Source organism: Triturus cristatus, chromosome 7 (assembly GCF_964204655.1).
Source record: "Triturus cristatus chromosome 7, aTriCri1.1, whole genome shotgun sequence".
In the NCBI taxonomy this organism is placed as follows: Eukaryota; Metazoa; Chordata; class Amphibia; order Caudata; family Salamandridae; genus Triturus; species Triturus cristatus.
The window spans coordinates 1235434453-1235454597 of NC_140590.1; the positions used below are offsets into that span (position 1 = coordinate 1235434453).

Consider the following 20145-nt stretch of genomic DNA (forward strand, 5'->3'; position numbering starts at 1 on the left):
TGAAGGAGTGAAATCGTCTCATTCATAAACGCCCCTATAAAAGAATGGGGGAAATGGGTAATAATACTATCTTGAACTTCCAAAATACCACATGTAATGTTGTTATTTCTTTCACAAAGAGATAAATTAAAATCGCCACCCCAGAGAATGAAGGAATTTTTCCCATTGTGGTTGTTACTAAAATCTAGAAGATAATAACGTATTCTTTCAATATCTCCACCAATTTTGTTTGCTGTAGATTATTGTAAAAATTAACGACCACAATGTGGGCTGATGTATTTAAAACTATTGAAATTATCTGGTAGTTCTCCTTGTTTTTTAGAGATTTTATTTCTCTCGCTCGAATTAAGTTTGAAATATACACCACTAAACCACCTTTCGCACGCCCTGATGCTGAAGTAAGTGCCGGAGAAAAAAAGGTTACATAGCCATTTAAATGGATTGGTTGTACTGCCCATGTCTCCTGAAAACACAGAATATCATGAGACCGTACAAAAGATAACCACCCTTCTTGATTAAACTTAGATCGAAGACCGGCAATATTCCAATATACAACACTAATAGAAGCCCCTTTTAAATCATTGTTATCAAACTGGGGGGCTATATTTGAACAGCTTCTTTATTCTAGAGGGTTACTATTCGTTAAAGAAACCACAGCAAGATCTAAATCAATTGTTACTAGGGGGCTTAATTGATGTAACTTTTGGCCATAATTGTCTACCGTAGATTCTTGAACCTGTACAGAAGGAACCGGAAGAGAATTAAGGGAGGGAATCGGAAGAATATTCAATTGCGCTACTTCCAAGGATGGATTACAGACTAAAATAAGTTGTCCCTCAGTATTTTCTCCCTCTAAAATAAGGGGGACAGAGCCCAGAGAACTAGAACGAGAGCGAGTTGGTTGTCAGTCCACCTCCTCTAAGAATGACAGAGGCTCGAACCTGTTCTGCGTTAGGATGGGACCGTTTGTTTTCAAAGTGGACTTACATACCGGCTTATAAAAAAAGCCAAGAGGAAGGGACATATTTACTGTAGGTGTTATGGGTGATTCCTCGTTGACAGCCAAAGGAAAACGAACCATTCTGGGCGTCTTAAAATGTATTACAATACAATCACCCTGAATCGATTTTTGGGAGGGACCCACCCATCCTACTCTTCGGACCATCAGAATTTGGTTTATATTCTGAGGGTTAAAATGCTTATGTTTTACTAGCCAGTCCACCACTTTATTATGGAGGGAGAACCAAGATTCTGTCAGTCCCTGTCTTAGAGGTGGAACCCCCGTTAGAACCAAGACATAGGGACAAGATGCTGGTGGCAAGTTTAAATTGTCTATAATAGATTGAACAGTACAATTGGGGGGATTAAAGTGCGTATTTTTCTGCCCCTGATTACTGGTTTTCTCCACCCTAGCAGTAGTCTTTAACATAGGACCCTCTGTTACAAAATGTGGGTTCTCTAATTGCAGTACATTTGGTAAACCGTGCTGGAACTCTTGGCTGGATTGATTACAGTTATCCCTTTGTAGTGAAGGACTGCTCGTAATAATAGGAGTCGACTTAAAAGTTTTGAATAGAACTTTAATTAAGTCAACATCCTCTTTCAATTGTAACAGCTTATTCTCGATGCGAGCAAATCTTTCATCAAAAAGGGAAGTCAGGTGTGAGGTCATTTCGCAAAATTTAACTTCGAGAATGTTTTTTATAAGGCCCTCCATATGATTCCCTAGATCTTGAAAAATAACTTTTGGATTATTAGGATTATTAGTGAGGAAACCTGGCTGAAAATCGGGACAGTTTAGGCTTTCATCTGTTTGAATCTGTAACGAGGCTGTACCCAATAAACTAGTACCAGGGCTGACTATTTCCTTTCCCTCTTTGCCCTGTTTACCTACCTTCTGTTTTACTCCCATGGTTCGTCCTTTCTTTTGTTTAGTTTGTTCCCGGGTTTGAGGGCCTTTCCCTCTTAAAATAGGGATATTAATCTCATTTTCTCGTACATTGGGAGATGATAATTGTGGATTCACAAAAGATGAGGAAGGTATTAGGGGAGTTATCTTATTAGTTGGTAGAGAACTGTTATGTTCCTCCTCCCTAGACAGAGGAAATTGTAAAGGGTTAAGTGAGAGTCTACACTCTGTTAATTGAATCTCGTGAATGAGAAGAGATTCTGCTCTTATCAGGAAAGCGTCAAGAGTCCCCACAGTACTTTTTGATTTCTCCATCGAAATCAAACGGTTACAAAAAATATCATACAAATAATGAAAACAAAAATTAGAAAATCAAACTGCGACTATTAAATAAAACAGCGAATTTGCTGGATAAGTCCGGGAGCTCTTACTGCGACGGAGTAAAAGTAAACAGCCAGCGTTATATCTGTATAACCGCCGTTCTTACCAGTCCTCTTAATTGTTCTGCTTGTGGGATAGCGCCAAGGGCCCTGCCCCTAACGGCCACAGACGGCCCGCCTTTTGCGCGGGGTTTGCACTTAGCGAAACGGAGACTCAGACTCAGACTTCCTGATATACTTCCGATGCCAAGGGGGGGCAGGTGCTCGTGTATTACCCCCCCTGCGGCTTCCTGGGGCTTGCAGTCCGTCCAGTCCTGCCTGTGACCCCACAGTCTCTCGTAACCAATACGCAGCGTCTCCCCTCCGGTGTTGCATAGATCAGATCAGCTCAAGCTCAGAATGCTCCTTACCCCACGTGCAGGAAGGGATCTGGGGGGCCGTGAATATGCAGAGTTGATATGTCCCCCTTCAGCGTGGACCCCTGCAGCACCGTCTGAAAGCACACTGGTTAGCCGCGCTCTCACTGCATGAGGGCCTCACTCGGGATCGGGATCGCGGACCCGTGCGTCAGGCAACCCTCACCTTTGCCTCTCAATGAGGTCGGAGCCTCACGGTTATCTTGGCGCAATCATCGGGCGCAGTCATCGGGCACTCCGTCTCCTCACAGCGCTGCGTCAGGGAGCCTCACGGGCTCAACAGGGACGCACCAGGGAGAGGAGCAATCTCGCAGCCTCCGCGCCACGGTCTTTTCCAGCAGCGTTTCCAGCAGCGTTGCACCGAGGTCGCGGGCCCCCGCACATGCTCACTCAGTCAAAGGAAGTGTTCCTGATTCACTACAGCTGCCCTCTACGCAGTCAGGTTGCGTACTCATGACATAGACTCAAAAGTATTTCAGGACTGGGCGAGCAAAGAGCCCGTCCCTGCACACTTGACCATCAAGGCAATAATGTTTTGTGATCGTGTGCAATGATGCTTACGTCGCTGCCTGACAGATGTCTTGGACTGAGACACCTCGAGCCAAGGCGGTAGTCGCAGGTTTTCCCCTGGTGGAATGGGCCCTTGATCCCTCAGGCATAACAGATTTTAATGCAGAGAACAACCCAGCAAGAAATTGTTATTTTCTGTACTGCCTTTCCCTTCTTTGCTCCCACATACCCCAAAAAGAGTTGGTCATCCACCTGGAGCTCCATTGTGCGGTCAAGATAGAACAACAATGCTCTTTTTGGGTCCAGTCGGTGGAGACACTCCTCTTACTTAGAGGGATGGGAGGGAGCAAAGAAGGTGGGTAAAGTAATGGACTGACCCAGGTGGAATGGGGTCACAACCTTTGGTAAAAATGATGCCCTGGTGCGAAGCACCACCTTGTCTGAAAAGGACATGAAATAAGGAGGCAAGCTGGATAACGCCTGCAACTCACTCACCCTCCTGGCCGATGTAATCGCCACTAAGACGGTTGTTTTGACAGTCAACAGCCGTGCAAAGGCTCGAAAAGAGCACACATGAAATAAGTGAGGACCCAATTAAGGTCCCACTGTGGCATAATAAAGGGTGTGGGTGGAAACAAGTGAACCAGCACTTTAAGAAATCTATTTACAATAGGAGATTTAAAGAGAGAAGGCTGGCCTGGCAGCAGCAAAAAGGTAACCCTTGAGAATTCCCAAAGCAGAGCCCTGGTCGGAATGAACAAAAGGATAGTAGAAATACGAGCAGAAAGAGGGTCAATAGACCTTTCTGTAAAGTATATTGCTAATTTCTGCAAGGAGGGCTGCCAGAATAACATTACAGACTTCAGGAGGAAGGTCAAAAGCCATCAAATGCCTCCGCTCAATCTCCACGCATGGAGGCGCAGAGTTGACAGGTTCGGGTGAAGAACCTTCCCCTGCTGCTGCAACAGAACATCTTCCCGAAGGGGCAGCCTGATCGGAGGATCGACACTCATGCTCAGAAGCTCTGGATACAGACTCTCATTGCCCAGTCCGGTGCCACAAGGATGCTTTGGACCTGGTCGCTCCTGATCTTCTTTAGAACCCTGGGCAGGAGGGGTATGGGTGGTAAGGTGTACAACAGGCCTGAGCTCCAATAGCGACGAAAGGCGTCGCCTAGCGATAACCACCTTGGAATCTCCAGCATGCAGTACTGCTGACATTGCGCATTCTCTTCGGAGGCGAACAAATCTAACCAAGGTTCTCCCCACTGCTTAAAGAGACCTTGAGCCACCTCGACCTGAAAACACCATTCGTGATCCGCTAGGCATCAACAGCTGAAATCGTCTGCCCCGGCGTTCAGAGAACCTGCCAAATGCTGAACCACCAGAGTTATGCCCTGCTGTTCCAGCCATGCCCAGAGATGCAGGGCCTCTCAACAAAGGGTCCATGACCCCACCCTGCCTTGCTTGTCGCAGCACCACATGGCGGTGTTTTCCGTAAACACGTGCACCAACTTCCCCTTGACAGAGGGAAGAAATGCTTTCAATGCCAAGCGAATCGCTCGGCGCTCCAACAAGTTTATGTAGAGCCCTGTCTCTGTCAGAGACCAGTGACCCCGATCTACATCTCTCCCAAGTGGCCGCCCCATCCGAGAAGTGACACATCCATCACAATTGTGAAATCCGGTTGGGGAAGGGAGAGAGGTCTGCCTTTGACCCAATCTTGGTTTGTTAACGACCACTGCATATCCTTCACAGTTCCTTTCGAGATCTGAGCCACGTCGGTGAGATTTCCCTGATGCTGTGCCCATTGGAACTTCAAGTCCCACTGCAGAGTGCGCATACGTTATCTTGGGTGTCTTACCAACAGGATGCAGGAGGTCATAAGGCCCAACAGCCTCAGAGTCAATCTCACCGAAATCTAGGATGGAGGCTGATATATCAGAATCACAACCTGAATATCCTGGAATCGCTGCTCGGGAGGATAAGCCTGAAACTGCAATGTGTCCAGAACAGCTCCGATGAAAGTGAGCGTCTGAGAGGGAGTCAGGTGTGACTTCGGAACGTTGATAGAGAACCCCAGAGAATGCAGGATGTCCGCCGTAGCCTGGGGTGAGGACGCCTTAAAGAACCAGTCGTCGAGGTAGGGGAAGACTGAAACCCCTAACCTGCGCAGTTGAGTTAGAACCACCGCCATCACCTTGGTGAACACCCGAGGGGCACTGGTAAGGCCGAAGGGAAGCTCGGAAAACTGAATGTGCTCATGGCTTACCTTCAACCACAGGTAACGCCTGTGGCCCAGCAGGATGGGAATGTGAAAATACGCATCCTGCAGGACCAAAGCCACCATGCAGTCTCCTTGGTCAAAGGCAGACAAGACCTGAGTCAAAGTGGGCATTTTGAATTTCTCCTTTTTGAGGAAGAGATTGACGGTCCAAAGATCTAAAATGGGCCAAAGCCCCTTGTTCTTTTTCGGAATCAGAAAGTAGCAGGAATAACAGCCACTGCCTACATCTGAAACTGGAACCCTTTCTATAGCTAATTTGGCCAGAAGAGCTGTAACTTCCTCTTGGAGCAGTTTTAAGTGTTCCTCCGCCAGCCGTTCCTGACTCAGCAGAATAGTAGGAGGGAAAGAAATGAAAGGAAGAGAATAGCCCTCCTGGACTAAATGCAAGATCCACTTGTCTGATGTTATAGATCTCCAGCAGGGGAGATAGTGCCAAATTCTCCCACCCACTGGAGTAGTGTGGTCCTGCAGAATCAGCCTAGGAGTGCTTGGAGGCTGCGGCTGCCGGTGGCAGTGATGTAGACAACTTCTGGCTTCCATTCTGATGACGGAATGTATCGCGTCCACGTCCATGCACGGATTGGGCTGTCTGTGCGGGATGGTGGCTAGGATAGGGCTGACACAGCTGTAGACCCATTTTGTTGCCACAAAAAGGGCGCAAGGAAGACTGGCAACGAGGAGTGGAGGAGAGGCCCAAGGATCTGGCCGTAGCTCGAGAGTCCTTGAAACTGATAAGGGCCGAGTCTGCCTTTTCTCCAAAAAGGCGGGTTCAATCAACGGGCATGTCCATCAAATTGGCCTGGATATCCCCCAAGAAGCCAGTTGTGCGAAGCCAGGAGTGGCGCCTCAAGGTCACTGTCATTTAAATAGATCTGCCCAGCGAATAGGTCGTATCCAAAGCACAACATATGGTGAATTTTGCAGCATCTCTCCTTGCCTTGACAGCTTGGGAGAGCACAGTCCGGCCTCCTCGGGACTTGTGGCAGCACCTGCGCAACCGTCTCCCAAAGAGAGTGGGAGAAACGGCCCAATAAGCATACGGTATTCACCAACAGCAATGCCAGACTGGAGGAAAAAAACATCTTCTTCCCAAATGAGTCCAGTCTCTTGGATTCCCTATCCGGAGGGGTGGAAGGGAATGCACCCTGGGATGAAGAGGCCTTCACCACCAAACGTTCTGGGGTGTGCAGTTGGCTAAGGAACTTTGGGTCGCCTGGTGCTGGGCAATGGCGGCATGCAATTGTCCTGTTCACAGGAGCCCCTGTGCTAGGCTTGGACTAAGTTCCTAGCAGGACGTCCGTAAGTGCCTCATTAAAGGGCAAAAGGGGTTCAGAGGTGGAAGCCCCAGGTTGACGTACTTCGGTCAGGATATTACTCCTGACCTGCACTGAGGGCAGTTCCAGTCCAAGGACCTCAGCTGCCCTCTCAACCACCATAGCATAAGACGCCCCCTCCTCCGTATCCACTGTAGGTGGAGAGAGCATGCCAGAGTCTGGGGAAGTATCCAGACCACTGGCTTCCCCAAGTTCACCATAGCAGTCCATTGTCTCCTCAGAGACATCCTTGTTCTCTAAAGGGTCTCCAGACTCCTCCCATTCCTCTTCTGAGCCTAGCACGTCCACAAAGTGCTCAGGTGACAACATAGAACCCCTGGGTTCAGTCGATGTCGGAATCGGAATCGTCCGACGCCGTTCCGGCTCTGTGTTGTCGGGCATGAGGATGGGGCTTGCGCCACGACAGCCGCTGGCAACGTCGCTGGCACCGACTTCTGGTTCGACACCGGGGAAGGTCACGTTGGCACGACGGGCGTCCAACTGGATCCTAGATCGGATCCCTGAGGCCCCACCGGCACCGTGGCCGAAGCTGCAGGTGTCGAACCCGATGGGGCCTCATCCGACCCCGCGGGAACCGAGGGCTCGCCAATTTGCTCGTTCCACTCAAATACACAGCGCATGGCCTCGTAAAAATACTTCATTTGAGCTGGAGTCGCTCCGGCTGCTGGACAAGGAGGGAGGCGCAAAGTCGACTCTGGCTCCGGCCCCGCAGAACCGTGCCTAGAGCGTCAGGGCTCCTCACCTCTTTCGACAACGGATGCCACTTGAGGTGAAGTCGAAGTCCGCTTGGACTTCTTCTTCTTCTTTTGTGCCTCTTCCCCGAGTGTCCAGATGACCTCAAATGGGAGGAAGAGGACTTAGGGCTCTGTGAGTGGTCCTGCAACCTCCTCTTTTTCGAACAGGACTGTGACCTCTACGGAGTCTCGCTAGATGGTGTCCACTGCCGGGCCGCAAACAACTTCATCGCCCGCTCCCTCAAGGTCTTCAGAGCCATTGCCCGTTAGTCTGAACACGACTTCGAATCGTGGTCACGTTCAAGACACCACAGACATACGCAGTGGGGATCGGTAACCGACATCATGCGGGAACAAGTCCCACACAGTTTAAAATCTGTCTTCCTACCCGACATCCCTCGCAAACGAAGTCTTCAGAAATATCGACAAAAGTCGAGAAAAAGCCTGCCAAAAAGCGGCAGAGGAGTAGCTCTTCCCGGATCGGCGCTTAATTGGCGCAGAAAGAAAAGAACTGACGTCCCCGTGCCTGGGTGGGGCCTATGTAGGCACCGCGATTTCATAACCAATGCTACCGATATCATCGATGACACACGGAGTAAATGGAGCCACCTGAAGTTGCGCGCAAGGGGTATTGCTCATCAAAACTTTCCGGATCCAGCCTGATGCCTGGGAATTTCAAAGGTAAGGAATCTGCAGCTAGAAGTCTCAATCAGATACAATGCGTGCCTGGTGTCCAGTTAATGAGGCTACATTTTTTTGAGGGTATGAGAAGGAAGGAAGATGGAAGAGTGATGGATCGGTACATGTGAAAAGCAGATGCCACTTTTGTTAAGGAAGGGATTGGGCAAAAGGATTTGGCCACCCTGCCTCGAAAGCAGGCCCACCCTGTGCGGGAGAGGAAGAGGTTCAATTCATAAGCATACCAAATTCTCCTTTCCCGGTCTTAGACAATCAGGATCATATGTGCTGGATCCTGCTGTACGTCCTGCAGGACTTTTGACAGTAGTGGAATCAGTGGGAATGCGAAAAGCAGATCTGGTGACTAGTTAAATCTAAACACATCTCCAGGGAACAAATCAATGGGTCCACACGTGCAGAGTGGTACGGATGGAACAGGAACAGATATGCATCATGATCTGATGGAAAGGGCTCAACCTCTGCAAGGTCAGCCAACAGAGTTCAGAACTCCAGATAAACAAGTTACTTACCTTCAGTAACGATGTATGTGTAAGAAACATATATTAGTTATAGATTCCTTACCTTAGATTCGTTACCTTAGAATTACCCCTAGGGGTCAGACTTGATCCGGAGAATGTTTCTCTTAGCAGTACCCCTGCTCGTCGGTAGGTGGTATTGGTTGACTCTCAGTCCCTTGTCGGCTTTGTGGTCGCCGGGATGATGTAGCGATGTCTACTTAGACGCTGCCCCTGCGCGCTGACTTCATTTCTGACACGACATTCCACACAAGAAGCGCAGAGCCATGCAAGACACTGACTCTGGTGCACATAACTAGGCCCTGTAAGGAGTCCCTATGCCTAGAAGTCCGTTTGCAGAATGGGGAGGATGGGTGGGGCGGTAAGGAATCTACAACTAATATATGTCTCTTACAGATAATCGTTAACGAAGGTAAGTAACTTGTTCATCTGAAAGAGACCATTAGTTATAGATTCCTCACCTTAGAATAGATACCCAGCAATGCCAACTCCGGAGGTGGGTCTGCGAACCATGTTCAAGTCAAAAAGTCCTGGAGAAAAGAACAGCTAAAATAGCTGACTCTTCAGACTTGACAGTCCAGGCAATAATGTTTGGTGAACGTATGCAAGGATACCCACGTGGCTGCCTGCCAGATATCAATGAGTGGAAACTCCACGTCCCAAAGCAGTAGAGGCTGCTGTCTCCCTGGTAGAATGGACGTGCAGTCCCACTGGAGGTTCCTTTTTCGCCAATGAATATCAGATTTTAATGCATAGAACAACCCATTGAGAGTAAGTGCATTTTTGTATGGCCGGACCTTTCTTGGTACCCACATACCTAACGAAGAGTTAATTGTCCATCCGGAAATCTTTAGTGCAGTCAAGGTAGAAGGATAGGGCATGTTTTGGATCCAGAGGGTGGAGTCTCTCCTCCTCTTTGGAAGGGTACGGAGGTGGGAAGAAGGTGGGCAAAGTGATGGTCTTACCAATGTGGAAAGAGGTAACCACTTTGGGTAGAAAAGAAGGTCTAGTACGAAGGACCACTTTGTCTGGATGGACGGCAATAAAAGGAGACTTTGAGGATAGAGCCTGAAGCTCACTCACCCTGAAAGCAGAGGTGATGACCAGCAGGAAGGCAGTCTTCAAAGTAAGAAGGCTAAGAGGGCAGTTATGTAGTGGCACGAAGGGAGAACACATAAGGTAAGTAAGGACAAGATTCAAGTCCCATTGGGGTATTACGAAAGGAGAAGGAGGAAAGAGATGACTAATGTCCTTTAGGAATCTATTTACAATAGGGGACTTGAAAAGAGAAGGCTGATCAGGAAGGCGAAGAAAGGCAGGTATGGCCGCGAGGTAGCCTTTAAGAGTGCCCAAGGCAGAGCCCTTCTGGGCTAAAGAAAGGAGGAACAAGAGGATATTAGAAAGAGGGGCAGAGAGGGGATCCACTGACTTTGCTGTGCACCATGCCATAAATTTGTTATATCTAAAGGCGTATGCCTGGCTGCCAAGATGACATTACAAACTTTGGGTGGAAGGTCAAAGCTGTCAACTGTTGCTGCTCAATCTCCATGCAAGGAGGTTGAGGCTGGTCAGGTTCGGGTGTAGGACCGTCTCCTGCTGCTGCGACAGAAGATCCTCCCGAAGAGGCAGTCTGAACAGAGGATCGATGGCCATGCTCAAGAGCTCAGGGTACCAGACTCTTTGTGCCCAGTCAGGAGCCACAAGAATGACTTGGGCCCGGTCGTGCTTGATCTTCTGCAGCACTCTGGGCAGAAGTGCTACAGGCCGTAAGGCGTACAGGCAGCTGCAATTCCACTCGCCGCGCAAACCGTCACAGAGCTAGTGCCCCCATGGAAATACCAGCGTGCAGAAATGTTGACACTACGCATTCTCTTCAGTGGCAAACCGATCTAACCAAGGCTCTTCCCACTGCTCAAACAGACCTTTCACCACCTCCGAGTTAAGCGCAAATTCGTGATCCATTATACACCAACGGCTGAGTTTGTCTGCCCTGGAGTTCAGAGAACCTGCCAGGTGTTGAACCACCAAGGATATGCCAGCCATGTCCAAAGGCGAAGAGCCGCCTGACATAGGGTCCATGACTCCACTCTGCCCTGTTTGCTGCAGTACCACATGGTGGTGGTGTTGTCTTTGAACACCTGCACTACTCTTCCCTTGACAGAAGGAAGGAATGCCTTCAGTGCAAGACGGATCACCCGGAGCTCCAAAAGGTTGATGTGGAGACCGGACTCTGCCAGAGACCAGAGACGACTGATCTCTGCCTCTCCCAGATGACCGCCCCATCCCAGAATTGAAGCATCCTTCACTACTCTCAACTCTGGTTGCGGAAGGGAGAGGGATCTGCCTCTGACCAGATCCTGATTCCTGAGCCGCCACTGCAATTGACGTGCAGTCCCCTCCGAGATCGGAAAGATTCCCTGATGCTGCGCAGACTGGAACTTCAGGTCCCACTGCAGAGCCTGCATGTGCCACCTGACATGATCCACCAGCAGGATGCAGGAGGCCATGAGGCCCAGCAGCCTCAGAGTCAATCTCACTGAAATCCGGGATAGAGGCTGAAACATCAGTATCCTAGCCCGAATATACCCGACTTGCTGCTCGGGAGGATAAGCCCGAAACTACGCTGTATTTAGAACTGATCTGATGAAAAGGAGCTTCTGGCAAGGAATCGGGTGTAACTTAGGCATGTTGATATTGACCCTCAACTAGTGCAGGAGGTCCCCCGTAGTCTGGAGGCAAGAGGCGACAGCCTGGGGTGATAGGGGAATACTGGAACCCCCGATCTGCGCAGATGAGCTGCGACCACCGCCATCACTTTCGTGAACACCCGAGGGGCACTGGTAAGGCCAAAGTGGAACACGATAAACTGAAAATGGTTGTGGCGTTCCGTGAACCATAGGTAACGCCTGTGGGCTGGCAGGACGGGGATATGGAAATATACGTCCTGCAAGGCCAACGCTACTATCCAGTCTCCAGGGTAGAGGGCAGACAGGACCTGAGCCAACGTGAATGATCTTGAACTTTTCCTTCTGGAGGAAGAAGTTGAGGGCCCTGAGGTCTAAGATAGGTCTCAAGCCGTTGTCCTTCTTGGGAACCAGAAAGTAGTGGGAGTAGCAACCCCGACCTACTTCTGGCAGAGGGACTCTTTCGATAGCTCCCTTGGCCAAGAGAGCTGCACCTTCCTGGCGGAGAAGGGCTAATTGATCCTCCAACATGTGATGGGAGGATGGTGGAATGGAGGGAGAGGTAGTCTTGAAGGGGAGGGAGAAGCCCCTTTGGACTATCTGCAAAACCCACCTGTCTGACATGATGTTTTGCCAGTGGGGGAGGAGATGGCAAATCCTGCCATGCTCTGGCCTCTGGTGGCCCTGAAAGGTTGGACTAGGAGGGTTTGTAGGCTGCTGCAGAGGGGTTATGGGTGGACTGGCCCTCCTGCTGGCCCCCAGACCCACGTCTCTGGGTCCCACGTCCGCGGTCACGCACAGGCTGGGCAGCTTGCGTGAACCGGCGGCTAGCCTGGGTTGAACGTGATGGGGTCCCCTTCCGTAGCCACGAAAGGGACAAAAAGTAGACTGCGGGGGAGGGGATGCCCCAAGGCCCAAGGATCTGGCCATAGCCCTAGAATCCTTGAAGCTCTCGAGTGCTGAGTCTGCCATGTCACTGAAAAGGTGATGGCCATCAAAGGGCATGTCCAGTAAGGTGGATTGGACAACCTCAGAAAAACCAGACGTCCTCAACCAGGCGTAGAGCCTCAGGGCTACTGATGTGGGAACCATTCTGCCCAGTGAGTCGGCAGTATCCAGCCCACATCTGATGGCGAATTTAGCCGCGTCTCCACCCTCTACCACCGCGCGGGTGAGAATGGCCCGGGTCTCCCCTGGGCACGGTGGCAGCACTGGCGCAACCGTATCCCACACTATATCGGTATAACGGCCCAAGAGGCATGCGGTATTCAACGCTAAGCTGGCGGAAGAAAACTACTTCTTCCCAAGGTGGTCCAGCTTCTTGGATTCCCTATCAGGGGGAGCATTAGGAATGCGCCCTTAGAGGGCGAGGCTTGGACCACCAAGCTCTCGGGGGTTGGGTGTTGGCAGAGGAAAAGTGGGTCATCTGGGGCCGGGCGCTGGCGTCGGGCAATCATCCTGTCGACAGGAGCCCCAGTGCTGGGCTTGGACCAAGTGCACAGAAGGACGTCGGTGAGGGCTTCATTGAAAAGCACAAGGGGCTCTGAATAGGCTGCCGCCGGTTCAAGCTGCTCTATTAGGAGGTTAGTCCTGACTGCCACCTTAGGAAGCTCCAGGCCCAAGGCCTTAGCCGCCCTATGCAACACCACTTCGTATGAGGCAGCCTCCTTTGTAGCAACAGTAGGAGGGAAAGCATGCCAAGGTCTGGGGAGGCATCCAAACCACTGGCGTCACCCAGGTCCTCTCGGTAGTCCGGTTCTTCAAGTTGATCAGCCAAAGGGTCCACAGACCCCTCCCAGTCCTCCTCACCCTCATCTGGTTGCCATTCAGGCCTGAAAGGAACACCAGGCATGACCAGAGGCACAAACGTACCTTCCGGCGCTAGTACATATGTCGAGCGCTGTCAGTCCGGTGCCGTGTCCAAGTAGGGGGGAGGCTGGGGTTGGTGCCGGTCTGGGGCACGACCAGTGCCGGGGGCATCATCACCGGGATCTGCGCCGGGGAAGGTACTGTGAGGTCGACTGGCATTCATCCGGATCCAGGCCTGGATCCTTGGGGGCCCTATTGGGCCGGGGCTGGAGCCGTCAGCATCGAAGGCCCAGGGTCCCTAGCTGAGTCCGAGGGGCCCTAAGGTGCACAGGCTGAGTCGGGCTGCCCAAAAATGCTATGAAACCCTTCATTGAAAGCTCAAAGCTGGGCAAGAGACGCTCTGGCACCGGGAAAAGGAGGAAAACACGGAGCCGTCCCTGGAGCAGGCTCCGAAGACGGAGCTGGAGAGCGACAATGCTCCGGGTCCCGTGTTGCATCCGCTGACCGACAGGGAGAAGGTGAAGAGTGATGTTGGTTTTTCTGCCTTCTTCTTATGCTTCGACTTACCCAAAGATCTCAAAGACTTGGATGACGAGTGGTGATGGTGGTTCCTTTACCGGTTGCGAGACCTTCCTCTCAATTGGGACCTCGAGCGACACGGAACTGACTGCCGGGATTCCAAGGCCGCTTTTGGGACAGCTCCTACAAAGACTTTGGATTTATGGCTCGGCAGTCAGTGCACGACTTCGGGTCGTGGTCGCAATCCATGTACCAAAGGCACACGAGGTGGGGGTCCGTAACCAACATCAGGCGGTTACAGGCTTCGCACGGTTTGAATCCGGTCCGACGATGGGAATCCCACATACACCAGGAGTCGAAGACTCAAAAAGAAGTTGACAAAAAGTCAAGAAAAAGTTAGTCAAAAAGTAACTAAGGGGTAGCTCTCTCCGGATGTGCACTAAGGCTGGCATGGAAAAAGAAAGAACTGACGTTAGCGCGCAGGGGTGGCATCTAAGTAGACATCGCAATGTCATCCCGGCGACCAGGACGCCGGCGATGGACACGGACTTGACAGATGCCACCTACCAACGCGCAGGGGTACTGCTAAGAGAAAAAATCTCTGGATCCAGTCTGACGCCTGGAAGTAATTCTAAGGTAAGGAATCTAAGGTAGGGAATCTATAACTAATGGATACTTTCAGATTCATCTTTTTGAACATAGGTATAACCTTCGATGATGAGGAAAACCCTAGAGTTTGTGAACGACATCGTGCCCAGCAATGATTCTTGGAGTGGGACCATCTACTCCGAAAGGAGGGGATGTTTCAGTTCTTTTTGTGGGAAGGACTCTTGTGAGCATGTTGCCGGACAGAAGATATAAACGAAAGGGAAGAGGCTCTCTTTGCCATATCCCTATAGACCTTTGTCAAAATAGCTTGGTCTTACATTCTCTTTTTTTTTTTTTTAATTAGTTCTTTATTTTATACAGCACAGCATATACATTTTCTGACAATTTACAGAATAGATAAATATTCATGATACATAATACATGTTATAAAACAAAAAAAATTGTAAATATCTGTTAACTATTAAAAAGGAATAGAAGGAGAGGAAAAAAGAAGAGCAGAAGAGAGAAAAAAAAAGGAGAGAAAAAAATATATATATAGTTCGAAGTATGATATGGAAGAGTAAATGAACGACTAGAAAAAAGTGAACAATCTATTACATATCTCAAGTTTTATCCCAAGCAGGAATGTTGTTTAGAGTCCGTTGTGGGTCAATGATTCCTTCCAACTGTATATAGGAGCCCATATCCGTCTACCTAAAATTTTCCCTCTTTTGACCTTCCTTTCGTATATTCCCCTTTCCAGATTGAATATTGAAAGAAGCAAGCCATAACTGCAATGTTGGTGCAGCTTGAGCTAGCCAAGATGATGCAATAGTTATACGTAAAACAGCCATAGCGAGAAAAAGAAAATAATCTAACATTCTCTGATGGCCTTTGGGTGCATTAATGAAAGGGAGGTGAAAGCCAAGAGGTTATGGTCTGATCCCAGATATCACTTGCGGATATCATGGGGATCTAACAAAGAGATATCCTTATTTAATCCTCAGTAGGATATGAACCCAAACATCTCAGGAGAAAACATTTGGCCATGTTGCAGTTGAAAGCTGAGGACTTTTATCAGTGAAATACCAAAAAGAGCTCTGGACCACATTAATTGAATACAGAAAAAAAGAGAAATTCGAGCCAGCTTGCTGTTTGTCATCCTATATACTCTGATATTATCACATTCTAGGTTGACAGAGACGCAGCTGAGGCTGCATGGCACCACCAGGAGGTGCTGGAGAGCTAGTTCTGAAAGAATAGTATGCAGATTCCATCTGGGACATGGAGACTATTCTGAAGGTGTGGAATGTGCAGGTAGATATACTTTCCAACTGAAAAGGACCAGGCACTTTTCATTAACATATGGAAAATCATTATTCCGACCCTCCCCCATAGCATTTGGTCCCTTGCCAAAATTGACTGGGGTTGAATGCATAATTTGGAAACTTTCATACAATTGCATCAAATGGTGCAAAAAACATTAAAGAATCAAATATCAAAATTTTGTAAAGAGCAACTTAACCTCTTACCCATAACTACAGCATTGTTATTGTCAACTTTGTTATTTTTGCATCCAGATAAAGGATGATGGTAGCATACCATTTTGGTTCAACTCAAAACTGTCCACTATGTAGTATTAGACTATTATAAAAAAAAAATCCCTAGTTGGCCTTTCTCTTTTAAATGTCTATATTTCCTCACACAAGTAGAGTTTCATTAGGGGGCTCTTGTTGTAGTACATACACATTTCACGGAGCCATTAAAATGTGTTCACTATGCTTACTAAGGGAGTCTGGAAGCAATAAGGGGCATATTATCAAGGACTGGCGATAACTAACGCTAACCTAAGTTAGCGCTAGTTTTTCTGTCTCCGTCTATCGCCCGTTTCTTCCGCCCTGCTATCGCTGTATTATCAACACGGCGCTAACAGGCAATAGCTTCCGCGAAAACTGCAGCTAACCGCTGCGAGATGGCGATAGGAAAACCCGCGATAGCGGGCAGAATCCAGCAATAAGCTTTTACCGACAAAAACCCGCAAGTGTGGACTTAGAAAAATAGCCTATCAGTCCACCTACCATAGAAAAGATGTACAAAAAAAGTTCAATGCGGATTTGAGCACCCAGGGCCAAGTGCAGCACACATCAACAACCCCCCTCAAGCCCCCCAACGTTCAGGATTACCAGGATGAGAGCCTGGATGCCCCGCTGGACTTGCGCCTGAGACGTCTGTGCAGTACCCGCTGTTTTCTTCGTCGCTGCCTCGGTGGTGGTCCTGGGGGTGGTGGCATTGGCAGTGGTTGTTGTTGCCTTCGTGGAACCCCAATCTGCATGATCACTACCTCCATGGCGTCTGTGGCTCTCCTGATGGTGCTCTGACTATGTAGCTCCATTCATCACCAGTTTAAGTCATGTTTTTATCTGGTGTTAAATTCCTGGTGCTGACAGGGCTTAGCGCGACTTTTCTTGTCGCTTCGCGGGTCCGGGTCATCATTGATAATAGAGTGATGTTGAGTTAGCGACTTTTTCCGCGAAGTTTTGGTAAAGAACGCCTACTTTGCATGTCATTAGCGATAAATATCGTTGGCATGGAGGGCGATAAAAAATCCGTCTGCTATGGCTGAAAAGCTGTCGCTAACGCCTGTTAGCGACAGATTGGTAATAGTGCGATAAAAAAAACGCTTTAACGGCACGAAAGTGCTGATAACGCAGTGATAACTCACTTGATAATATGCCCCTAAGAGCCTTCCGGACGTATAATAATAGCTAAAGACCATCATACCTGAAGTTGTTGAATACGCTGTTGTCCCTGTGAAGAAAAGGAAATCAGTATCAATTTCCAGAGCAAGGATTTGCAAGGATTTGCACCTCACGAAGAGACTAATTAATGGGTGAATGCAAGACTGAAAAAAAAACGGTGTCACATGACATAACAGAAGATTTGGGGTATAAACACACTGGATTAAATGTATGTTGTAGAGTTTGCCTGCGAAGTGCTACAAAGAAATAATGACAGAGAGCAGAATGGCTTATGATGTGCTACTCATTGTTTAGGGAAACACATGGCTGGCTTTGGCATAATAGTCCTTCAGATTTTTGACTTGTCTGTTTCTTTTGGTCACAAAACTCAGTGTATGTTATCCTTGCTAACCAGTGGTAAAGTGCTTTTGCTCCCCCTTTAAACATAATGCAATTGGTATACACCTGATTGGCACATTTCACTTACTTATAAGACACATTGTACTAAGAGTGTGTAAATTCAATGTCACCAGTGGGCTGCAGTACACATTGTGCTACCATTTGTAGTGACACAGCAAACCTGACCCCAGGCCTACAACTATTGCCTGGGAGAGAAGTTTTTAAACTGCCAATTCGACATGTCAAAATAAACCCTGTTGACTGGCCTAAAATCTTGCTTTTAAATACTAGCAGGTCACCCCCGAGGTAGTGCTCATAAAGGCAGGGTGCATGGTATGTAAATGTGGGACATGTAAATGTTTCTTGTTCTACATGTCCTTATAGTGATAGGTCCCTCAAATCTATTCACACTTTAGCTGGTCTGGCTGCTCCATAAGAAGAAGAAATAATGAAACAACTATGTTTTAAATAGTTATTAAACATCCAAATCAATGTGGTGAAGTCATATTTTTTCTAGATATTATGGAAAAGTCACTTTTAGAAAGTTACATTTGCCTGGACTGAAGTCCTTGGAAACTAAATCAACATTTTACTTTCCAGCTGCTGTCAGCAAGTAATTAGCATTTCAATAGGCCTGAAGAGCAAGTTGCTTAACGTTGGTAATGCATTCTCTGGTAGAGACTCTATCTAGCTGCAGATTCCTTACCTTTGAATTTCCCAGGCATCACGCTGGATCTGGAAACTTTTGCTGAGCAATACCCCTTGCGAGCGCCATTCGGCTTCACATGACATTGTCAGCATCGTTAGCGTCGGTAATGATGTTGGGGTACCTATATAGGCACCAACCAGGCGCGCTGACGTCAGTACTCTTAATTATTTCCATGCCAGAAGAGCAGAAACACAAAGTAACTGACGTAGTCATGTATAAAACTAAGGTCCTTGAAAGGGAAGTAACCCTAGCCCTACAACATAAGTCCAAAAAGTGGGGAGGCATGGGTGGGGCTATAAGGAATTTACCGCTAGATAGATTCTCTACCAGATAATGCGTTACCGAAGGTAAGTGACCTGTTCATCTGATAGAGACTTCTAGCTGCAGATTACTTACCTTTGAATTAGATACCTACGCCATAACATCCCGGCCGTGGGTTGTGGACAAATACCTCAAACTAGGAGGTCCTGCAGCACCGAACAGACAAAATGCCCGTCCGTGAGGACCTGATTGTCCAGGCAGTAGTTTTTGGCAAACGTGTGCAAAGATGCCCATGTTGCTGCCTGACACATGTCCAGGACTGGGACACCCCGAACCAAGGCCGCAGTCGCAGCCTTTTCCCTGCTGGAATGGGCCCTTAATCCCTCAGGGGGCTGCTTCTTTGCCAGGGCATAGCAGATCTTAATGCAAAGTATGACTCAGCATGAGATGGTCCTTTTCTGCACTGCCCTTCCCTTCTTAGCTCCCACGTACTCCACAAAATGTTGGTCGTCCATCCGGAACTCTTTTGTGCGGTCACGGTAGGACGACAACGCTCTTTTTAGGTCCAGACAGTGGAGAAGCTCCTTCTTGTAATCCCCACTAAAAAGGCTGTTTTGATGGTCCACAGTTGGAGGGAACAGTCATGTAAAGGCTCAATGGGAGCACACATTAGGTAGGTGAGGACCAAATTAAGGTCCCACTGTGGTATAACAAATGCCATGGATGGAAATTAGTGAGCCAGTCCATTTAGAAACCTATGTACAATTGGGGACGTAAAGAGAGAGGGCTGGTCTGTTAGCCAAAAAAAAGCAGACAGAGCAGAACGGCAAACCCTTAAGAGTTCCCAAATCAGAGCCCAGCTGGGCAAGAGTCAGAATGAATAAAAGAACAGTGGAAAGAGAAGCAGAAAGAGGGTCAATAGACCTTTCTGTCGAGTATAATACAAATTTCTGCCAACCGCAGGCGTATACCATCTTAGTGGAGGGCCGCCTGGCCGCCAAAGAACAAGTTACTTACCTTCAGTAACGCTTTTTCTGGTGGATACAGTATATGCCTGTGGATTCCTCACCTTGTGAATATCCCGTGCGCAAGCAACATTTGGAAACTTTTGTAGCTCTCCATGCCGAAGAGGACGATGTCACAGAAGCACGGCTCCGCACGTGGCTCCGCTGACGTCACTGGATCCATAAGAGGACATCGTCGGCGTGATGACGTCAGTTCCGCCCTTTTTTCCGTGCCTTCGAGGCACACGGACAGACCGACAACAAAATATATACAGTATACACAGTACATAATATACAAACCAGCACACACATTGTGAAGTCAATGCAGGAAAGCAAAAGAAATAACAAACTTCCTTTGACAGCAATAGATACATTTTTGACACATCATCACTATAGTAGGTATATAAGGGCGGACAACGGGGAGGCGGGTGGGCCAGTGAGGAATCCACAGGCAGATACTGTATCCATCAGAAAAATCGTTACCGAACTTGTTCTTCTGATGGATACATCTGCCAATGGATTCCTCACCTTGTGAAAAGATACCCACAGCAGTCTCACTCCCGGAGGAGGGTGTTCACCCTTCTATACCAAAAAGTCCTGAAGGACGGAACGAGCAAAGTGACTGTTCCTCCTCACCTCGGAATCCAAGCA

General features: G+C 48.5%; 1 protein-coding gene across 3 annotated transcripts in view; it reads right to left on the minus strand.

The window, feature by feature from the left end:
- Positions 1-20145, minus strand: part of LOC146811702 (uncharacterized) — a 1283263-nt gene that overhangs the window by 110583 nt on the left and 1152535 nt on the right. For all 3 annotated transcript variants that reach the window (XM_085614524.1, XM_085614523.1, XM_085614522.1), the window contains one exon: positions 17165-17191. In XM_085614524.1, the coding sequence (XP_085470650.1) occupies positions 17165-17191 (27 nt within the window). The remainder of the gene's footprint in view (positions 1-17164; positions 17192-20145) is intronic.